The sequence below is a fragment of the Cebus imitator genome, unplaced genomic scaffold (assembly GCF_001604975.1).
Source record: "Cebus imitator isolate Cc_AM_T3 unplaced genomic scaffold, Cebus_imitator-1.0 Scaffold411, whole genome shotgun sequence".
Taxonomy (NCBI): domain Eukaryota; kingdom Metazoa; phylum Chordata; class Mammalia; order Primates; family Cebidae; genus Cebus; species Cebus imitator.
The window spans coordinates 192071-202239 of record NW_016107726.1 but is presented as its reverse complement, the minus strand read 5'-3'; the positions used below and the strand labels follow the sequence as shown (position 1 = coordinate 202239).

The 10169-nt window shown below is 36.3% G+C and overlaps 1 protein-coding gene and 1 pseudogene across 1 annotated transcript in view; one reads left to right on the top strand and one right to left on the bottom strand.

Moving 5' to 3' along the window:
• CENPF (centromere protein F) overlaps positions 1–8733 on the bottom strand; it is a 51122-nt gene extending 42389 nt beyond the window's left edge. Inside the window, exons 1-6 of the mRNA XM_037731599.1 lie at positions 8536–8733; positions 7462–7658; positions 4031–4152; positions 3505–3596; positions 1804–2095; positions 474–676 (exon numbers count right to left, since the gene is read on the bottom strand). Coding sequence (XP_037587527.1) covers positions 474–676; positions 1804–2095; positions 3505–3596; positions 4031–4152; positions 7462–7658; positions 8536–8697 — 1068 coding nt within the window. The 5' untranslated portion in view covers positions 8698–8733. The remainder of the gene's footprint in view (positions 1–473; positions 677–1803; positions 2096–3504; positions 3597–4030; positions 4153–7461; positions 7659–8535) is intronic.
• A 309-nt stretch (positions 8734–9042) lies between these two features.
• LOC108289696 lies at positions 9043–9481 on the top strand (annotated as a pseudogene).
• The last annotated feature ends 688 nt before the right edge of the window (positions 9482–10169 follow it).

The window sequence follows — 10169 nt, the reverse complement described above, 5'->3', positions numbered from 1 at the left end:
TTTTTTTTTTTTTTTTAATACTTGCAATCCATAATTGGTTGAATCCATGGATGCAGAACTCATAGATACAACAGACCAACTATATATATATATAGGACCCCAGGAGTAGATTAATTAAATCCTATCAAATCTCCTAAAACTCCTTTAAGGTGCCATTATTTTAAGTGCCTATTCTATGTGCCACACACTGGACTAGATGTTGTATATACATTTTCTTTATTACCCCCTGTGGCATAAAAGAGATCAGTGACTTGCCCAGCGTCACTCAGCTGGGAAAGTGCGGCACCAGACTTGATCCCAGTCTGACCAGCTCTAAAACAACTTTCTAGTTCAATTGCATCAAGAGTGCCTAGTATATATTAACAAAGAACATTACTGACATTTACTTCATAAACTTATGTATAAAATACTCTTTCCAAATAAGTACATGAAAAGATGAAGATTTCTCCAGTAATTCATGGAAAGTCAAGTACCTTGGTTGACGCCTGGTCATATTGCGCTGTTGTTCTCACTAGTTCATCCCTACATTTGTTCAAAACCTTCTCTTTTTCAATTAATTCCGCTTTTGCTTTTTCCAGTTGGAGTTGGAGTTCTTGAAACTTATTCACTTGACTTTTCATTTCTTTTTCTTGTCCTTGTAGACGTAGTTCCAACTCATTAATCTTGCTTCTTAGCTCTTAAACCGCAAACAAAAATCACACTCCAATTCATATATATCTTTCCCAAAATGTTAATAACTTATCATTTGTTTTGTTCTACTCTGAAATCTTTCATAAAACAAATATTTACACTAAACATAGAAGCTACTTTAATTGGATTTAATTTCACTTGTTAGTTTCTATTGTCATTTGTGTTCAAATACTCTTATAGAAAGCAGGAGAAACAGATTTTCTTACATTTTCAAAAGGAAACATGGCAGGGGAAATGCTTTACTAAAATCATGAATGCTGTCTTATTGAGACTGTGAAAAGTACATCACATATGACAACCTTTGTTAAAATTATCATTTGGTTTTATACAACAGCAAACTATACTTGTTTCGTGCCCATATCCATGCAAATCAGTGCTAAGCAGTGAAAAGTTCACCCTCCTATATTCTCTGGTAGTTTTACCTCCAATAAACATTAAGACAGTGTGAACCTCCCACACTGCCAAAATTAACAATGATTTTTTTTCCACTTTTTCCCCACATACGCACAACATTGGTTCCAACGGCATTGGCTACATGACAGTTCTCACCAGTGAACACTGACAGTGATTTTCAATATATCACAGCACTGGAAATTATTATATTCTACAGAGTAGATTCCAAAACACCACCTGGTACCCTTGGCTGTCAGCTGCAGCATGGCACAGCAGCCAAGGTTACAGGTTTGCTCCCATATGGACAACCTGGCAGGGCACAGCAAAGCTGTTCTGCAGACACACACACACACAACCTCTGGCCAAAGCTAGTCAGACCACAGGCTGGTTCTGTGGGTCACAAAAGGAGCCAGATGAGAAGCATGGGGAGTGTAAACTGTAACCAACCTACTCGGCCTCTTCTGGAAAGCTAAGTCAAAGCCTCTTAACCTACTTTAGAGGTTTCCAGGCACAGCTTTGTGAATAAAAGTACATTCCAACACTATGATGCCTTTTATCATTATTGAAAAGACAGTATATTTCACATAACCAGGCTGGGATGTTGAATGCCAATGTGCCTAACAAAAAACATAAGCACTTTCTGGGATTAAAACTATCTGGAATCACCTGTGAAATTACCTCAAGCAAAATTAATTTAAACTTAACTTAGCTTAGTGTTACCTTGATTCTGCACTTTTAATTGATCCAAAAGATGAGGACTGTTAGAATTGTCAAAGAAACTGCTATTAGCATCTCTTTTCCCTATTTGCAAAGTTGATCGACTTGGAGTCACCTCTTGTTCCCCAGAAAAGTAAGATGCAGAGAAATCTCTCCTAATTGGAGTTTTTTGAGAACTAGATGAAAGGCGACTTGGGGTCTTGTCTTGTTGCCATGAGAATACAGATGATGAAGCTTGATGCCGGGCAATGTCGCGGTGATTCATGCTGGTTTGTGGAAGAGTCTGGTTTGCTTTCTGTGTTAATAGAAATGCTTTAGACCCCTTTCAAGATTGTATATACTCAAGGCTATTTATTTTCAGATAGAATATAAAGCCATAATACCAAGAAGTTAACAGTTGTACTGCATACCAAGAAAGAACATTCATCAAGTCTAGTAAACCATAAGTCTAATACCCAGTGATGGAATATTCTAATGCTCAACTTCTTAGCATTGAAGGAGTAAGCTACCACCATCTGATGCCCAACCTATTTAAAATGGGCTAAGTCTTAGTATTTATTCTGCATCCTTCTTAGAATCCATTAAACATATCTGAGTGTTCACTTTCGTTTTGATTCCAAAACAGGCTTTTCTTAGCCTGTCCTTGGTCGCCTCCCCCTATAGCTTTGTCCAAGAGAATCAAAATTAAACATTAGACTAACGGACTCTAAAAAATCTCACATCCCACCATATCACTATCCCAAAACAAAGGTCACATTGAGTGTTTAATATTACATAATATACATTTGTGGATGATCTACTGCTTTGCATTGTTCTATTCTCTCTGCTTCCATTCTGACAAATATCAAGACATGGAGGTAAATGCACCATTAGATTTTTATAGCAAGCACTTTTTTTTACTGTAGGAAGAGGGTTAATGTTTACTAGAGACTCAAATTTTCCATAAAATAACTCTAGGAATCAATGTCAAGGGAAGAATTGCTATGAATGAATGAACTGGATGACAAAGCACATGATATTTCTAAAACAAACTAGAGAATGAGTACTTAATTTTTATTCATCTTGATAAGCAATGCCTTTGCTACATATCAGAATCCTAATGACATCAAAATGAGAGTTAAAGTCATGAAAATGATAAAAATTGTTAAAGATCTAAGGAAGAGGTACTTTTGCATTCTCAGTATTTACGGTAACAGTAATTTTGCCATCTCATCAAGCCCTTACGTTTTGTGGAAGGCCACCAGTAAGAACCAAACTCAACATTATTTTCAGCAAATAACATCTGAACAAAAATGGTAGAAGTAAAATTCAATAGTTCAATAGGACTGTATAGGAAGCAACTGCCTCCAGGTGACGAAGCCAGGCAGAGAGCATCAGGACTAATTCTCTGGCCCCACTGTCTCCAAGAATGGCCCTGATCACTAGGTCTTAATAGGGAAATAATTAAATGGACATTGCTTTCATAGACTTACATGATCATTTAATATTCAGGGATAAACTAACCTCCCCACTCTATTTTACTCATTTCTACCTATTTTTAAAACTAAAAAATAATCACCTCCACTAAGCCCAAAACCTTCTCTGAGTACAAAAAAAAAAAAAAGCCAACTCTATGTAAAACAGATTTTTCTCTAATCTTGTTCTATCCCATATCAAAGTATTCTATAACTGCATATGCTATTATAGGGCCCATAATTAACTTACTTTAGCCTGCAAGGCTTTAACCTCTGCCTCTAATCGTTTTCGTTCTTCAACCTCTTTATTATATTTTTCTTTTAGATCTTCATACTTGGAACCTAGAAACAGACAATCAAATACAATTTTATTTCAATCATTGATTCCATGAAGGAATTCACAGATCATCAATTTTGATAGTCTAGAAATGGGTATCTTAGTATAACAGCAAGTAGAAACAACATTTTGGTTGGGGAATTAAAACATGGATCAAATTAATCAAATATCAACATACATAAAAACATAAGTGTTTTAAACATTCTGAAATTGAATGTCCTTAAAAATATACCACAGAAGGATAAAGTAAAAAAGCTTAAAAGCTTAATCCAGTAGCTCAACATAATTCAACAAATATGCAAATTGATATGTAACAAGTGGTTGCAATTTTTAAACATATAAAAGTTTAAATCAAAGTTGAATTAATTCATTTCTTTTACAGAATTAAAATTTCAATCTAAACAAAAAGCTGTCTATACAAAGGAAAAAAATGCATTACCACTATAATATTGACTTGGTGTTAGTGGAGTTGTAAAAATTTTTTGTGGTGTATTGCATGGATTCAGAGAGACATCTGCAGACTGTGCAGCTTGTTGGCTTCTTTCAAGCTCAGATTTATACCTGTTCAAAAAGGACCCAAGAGGCAGACAAATCAGTTAGAGCAAAGGCTACAGAATACCCATGCCATACATTCCCAGAAAGTAATAAACTTACAAAGAAACCCATCCACTAAGAATTCTTAACCATTTCATTTATCCAACAGGCATTTAATAAAATCTAACTTTTATGTGCCAGACATAAACACAGTCCTGTGTCTTCAAAGGAACTCAGTCTAGTAAAAGAAACGGAAATATAAACTAAAAAATACAACATTATAAAGGCTACAAGGAAGGTGTATAATAACCACTATGATAATGATATGGTTGGGCTGTGTTCCCACCCAAATCTCATCTTGAATTGTAGTTCCCATAATCCCCACGTGTCGTGGTAGGGACCCGGTGAGAGATAATTGAATGATGGGTGCAGTTTCCTCCTGCTATTCTCATGATAGTGAGTTCTCACAAGATATGATGGTTTTATAAGGGGCTTCCTTCTATGCTTGCTTCTCATTCTTCTCCTTCCTGCCCCCATGTGAAGAAGGACATGTTTGCTTCCCCTTCCACTATGATTGTTAAGTTCCCCCAGCCGAAAAGGAAAGCCCTGTGGAACCATGAGTCAATTAAACCTCTTTCCTTTATAATTTACCCAGTATCAGGCACTTCTTTATAGCAGTGTCAGAACAGACTAATCGTAAACAGACAGCAAAGAAGAGCTGGAGGGCTGGAATATATTCAAAGCAGATTGCATATTCTAAGCCAAAGAGAGGGATATAAAAGAACCCAGAACGTCAGAAACATGGGAAGAAAGTAGTGTCATTGAAGCATGGGCTCAAATCATGAGAACAGATGACATTACTTAGGATACTCAGTCTTTTCAAAACCATAGACTTGATATACAGATCATGTATTATATGACATTTTTAAAACACAGATATAAAAATTAAGTCAGTATAATGCATCTAGAAAAGATATGGCTGGAAATAGTTACAGGAAATGGGAAACATAAGTTATATATTGTATATATGTACACCCTGTATGAAGGTATTCAGAACTATCAATCAAGTAAGTTCTGAACACCTTTTAAAACCAAAAAAAGGCATTAAAAGAGGGCTCAATTCTTCCAAATCTCTAATGTCTCTGACTTTAATATAACATAAAAAATGAACATTCTTTTAGAATGGCTAATAGTGTGCACCAGTCTCTTAGCCATGGCCTATTACTTAAAACAGGAAGTAAAGAAAGTAATGCCAGGCCCAGTGGCTCACACCTGTAATCCCAACACTTTGGGAGGCTGAGGCAGGCAAACCACCTGAGGTTAGGAGTTCAAAATCAGCCTGGCCAACATGGCAAAAATCCCTCTCTATTAAAAATGCAAAAATTAGTCAGGCATGGTGGCATGCACCTGTAGTCCCCGTTATTTGGGAGGCTGAGGCAAGAGAATTGCTTTAACTCGGGAGGCAGAGTTGCGGTAAGCTGAGATTATGCCACTGCACTCCAGTCTGAGCAATAGAGCAAGACTTTGTCTCAAAAAAAAAAAAAAAGAAAAGAAAAAAGATAAAGAGAGTGCCCTTGGCGTCATTTAGCTCCAAATTCAACCTGAGAAGGAAGTGCAACTTATGAGCTAAAAATGACTTCTCAGCAAATCAGACTGCTAAATCTCAGCTTATAGTATGAAACAGCAATGTCCAATGGACATGTTCCGTTAGTATTTTAAAAAGAAATAAGTAAAATTAATATTTTATTTAACTTGCTATTTTCAAGACACTATTTTTTCAAGTTGTAATCAATAGGAAAGTTACTAATAAAATATTTTACATTTTTTCATACTAAATCTTTGGAATTTGGCATGCATTGTATACTTACAGCTCATCTCAATTTGCACCAGCCACATTTCAAGTACATAATAATTGCCACATGTAGCCAATGGCCACCATATTGAACATTACAGGTCTACAGACTAGCAAAGGTATCACAAAGTTGGTCATTCTAGAGATAAATTTTGAAGAATCTTGCAAAACCAGTGTTTCCTTTCCACTTTAAATTCATATCTTATTCCATTTTCCCTATCCTTACATTTTAAACAAATGTATTTATTACTTAAACAAAAGTATACCCTGCTATTATTTTCATAAACCATATTTTCCCCGTCCCCCTAAAAAAAAAAAACAACCATAAACACCACCACCAAAAAAAGCACTAAAAAGCTAAAAGCATTTTCTACTAGGTTGAACTATATGTGATTAAAAATATCCACGGTTTTAATAAACATTCCAAATGATTCAACCTCACTTGCTGGAGAACTTCTGAAACCTAATCAGTGGCAATTGATAGAAAAAGTAAGTTTCTGCAATGCATTTGAAGGCTAGCAGTGAAAATTTTAAACCATATTCAGTAGTTTTTGTAGTCTATTAGATAATAAGAATAATATAAAACCAAATGTGCTAAGAGGGTATGGTGCGATCTCAGCTCACTGCAGCCTCTACCTCCTGGGTTCAAGCAATTCTCCTGCCTCAGCCTCCCGAGTAGCTGGGACTAGAAGTGCCCACCAGTACGCCTGGCTAATTTTTGTATTTTAAATAAAGAGGGTGTTTCACCATGTTGGCCATGCTGGTCTCAAACTCCTGACCTCACCCACCTCAGCCTCCTAAAGTGCTGGGAATTACAGGTATGAGCCACCACGCCCAGCGAAAAGGAAACATTTTTTAAAATTATCACACAACCTTGCAGATTGGGCCTGCTTAAATGCTGTCTCCAATCTCAACTGGGTCCTCCATGCTATTCCATCCTTTTATAATTCCCTAGTTCTTCCTCTCATTCTCTACAACAGCTTTTCCACCCGGAGAAAACACAAGCCATCAGTATGCTTCAACTGATTTCCATCTTTTCAGTAACAACTGTTGATAGTTTTATTTTAAGTAGTACTATCATATTATCAAATAATAGTACTATCAAATAATAGTATTATTTGATACTATTTGATAGTATGATAGTATTATAATAATACTATTATTTGATAGTATGATAGTACTATTTATTATTGTATTACCCAGTGAATCATGGAACAGCTTGATAAACATATACTGAATGAATACATGAGTAACAGAGTAACCATTTGATAAATTTATATCATACTGACCTATTCAATGACAAAACTAAATCACTGTTTTTAATCTTTCACTTATTCAAGTTACTGATATAGACTGAATCATTACTTATTCCACTGCAAAAAAAAATTACAATGTATAATAATTATATTGTTAAAGGAAAAGACAAATGCATCTGATCAATACATACAAACATCATCCCTATAAATATCATTCCAAAATATTACCTTTTAAGCTCCTGTTCCAGTTTTTCTATTTGTTTTTTGCCTGAATTCAGTTGTCCTTCCTGGAAATTCACTTGTGACTCTTTGACTTGAAGTTCATGAGAAATCTTCTGCTTAGTTTTCTCCAGACTTTCACATATTTCTATCAATCTTTGATTCTCCCTTTTCAGGTTTGTACCCTCAGTTTTTTCATTTTCAACCTAATGAGAATTGTTTAGAAGACAGTAACTCCCTTATCTGATGAATTTACCAAGTATTATTGGTAGATATGAGTCTAACACTGTTAATTTCCTGAGATACAGCTGCAATAAGCCATATGTCAATGCTTGTTGAACACAGAAATTTTAGATGAACACACTTTGAAGCCAATAGATAGGAAACTTCTATGAAGTCATGTATGATATCCTCTTTGGTCATACATACCCATCCTAGAAAGTGAGGCTTTACTATCCTTTCAAAAATTAAAAAATAGAAAATAAATCCTATAAATCTCCCTTAACAATTCATTCTCAAGTTTGGCTGCTAAAACTAGTTATTCTTAGAAACCAGAAAATTCTCCCACAAGCAAAAACCTTTTAAAAGCAATGACTATCACTATTTAGTTAGCTAACAAAGAGGTAAATTTTTAAAAGTACTATTTAGTTTTTATTTACTAGCCCTGAAAAGGTTGGGGAATACCAAGGTAAAAAGCGCAGTCTCAGAAAGCCACATCCATTTAACTGCAAAATGCTCTAATACCTTCCCCAAATTAGGAGCAGAAACCTTTTGCCTTGTTGCTATGCAGTGCAAAAGCAATCTCCAATTCATGGTTCCACATGAAAGTTGAAATGGAACTCAGTAGCCCTAAATATTAGCAGGTAAGCAGAAATGGAGAAAATTAAAACAAGTAAAAATGACTCAAAAAAGGAGAAGGGGAATGGGGCAGGGTGGGGGGGGGGGGATTACCACCTGAAGATAGCAAAATCATTTTTCTCTAAATGTAAAGATGAAATAATCCAAAAATAGTGAACAGTTTTAAATACCAGTGCTTCTGTAATAATGAGTGAACAACTACAAATACCAGAGCTTCAGGGGTACCTTCTGTTTTTGCTTCTGCAACGCAGCCTCGAGACTGTCAAGCTGAAACTGCCTTTGCTGCTTTTCCTTCTTCAGTTTGTCAAGCTGTCCTTCAAGCTCTTGAATTTTCTGAAGAGCTCTTGTAGGAAGGCCTTCTTTCCATGCTTCCAAAGCCCAGCTCATTTTGTTCTCCCTTCTTTATTACTCCAACATTTGTAAAGAAACTGAAAAGAATAACCAGACTGTTGGTCTTACCACAGTAAAAGGAAACAAAGTCTCAGAAATTAGTGAACCAGCCCTAAGAATCAAGTGTCCAGACCATATTTCAAAAGATAACGAAGTTTCATCTCTATCTTCACCATCCTCTGAAAGGTGACAACCAATCATTGATTCTGAAGCACATAGTATGCTGCTTGTTTTCCCCTTGCTTTCTGTTTTTATTTCTCAGTGTTGACTTCTTATATCACTACCTGCTTTCTATTGCTCAATTTTTTCATTACACAAAACATAGGGCAACAGCGATGCAAGATGGCAGTCACCATGGGCTCAGGAGTAAAAGTCCCTCGAAATTTCCTACTGCTGGAAGAACTCGAAGAAGGCCAGAAAGGAGCAGAAGATGGCAAGTTAGTCCGGGTCTAGAATATAATGAAGACCTGGCACAAGACGGACAGGGATGATAATCGGGCCTCAAAAAACAATTTATGAAAATCAAGTATACAGCCTTAAAATAGAATGTAGCCTAAATGCCCAGAAGCACCCTGCCTTTGTAAGATTTGTAACAAAAATTAATATAAATGGGGTTAATAGTTCTAATGGAGTGGTAGACCAGACAGCCATATCAGTGCCAGCAAAATAGCAAAATTCATGCAGCATCAAAGTTGTCCTGCAAGAGCTTTGGTGCCTAATGATGTCTAAAGAAAATATGAAACTCCTTCAGCTGCCTGAAGGACAGGATTACAGCAGTTAATCAAAAAGAAAAACCATAGATCCTTTCCCTTCCCCTTCCTAACCTCCATTCCATTTAAACAGTCTTAATCTTCCACCATAGTAAATTTTCTAGATGCGTCTTGTAGACCTCAAAGCACTGGAAAGGAAGCATCCATTCAAAGGAAATTTATCTTAAGACACTGTAAATTATACTAACTTTTTTGTCCATTTGAAATATGTTAGTTGTGCTATAACAAATCACCATGTCATATGTAACCACTGCCCATATACTTGAATTTCTGGGATCAAGAAAGTATATTTAAATTGATTCCCGTCATAACTGGTGGAGCACATCTAACTCTGCTGTGAAAAGACATATCACATAATCATCTTGCTGCTGATTACATGGCCTGGAGTTGCTGCCTTCTCCTGTGGGATTACTGCTGGGTGTACAGGGTACTTTGTTTGCACCCCTGATTTCCAAAAAATTGAGGAGGAGGGACTCCTCCCCCAACTCATTCTATGAAGCCAGCGTCATCCTGATACCAAAACCTGGCAGAGACACAACAAAAAAAGAAAACTTTGGCTGGGTGTGGTGGCTCATGCCTGTAATCCCAGCACTTTGGGAGGCCGAGATAGGTGGATCATGAGGTCAAGAGATTGAAACCATCCTGGCCAACATGGTGAAACCCCATCTCTCCTAAGAATACAAAAATTAGCTGGGTGGT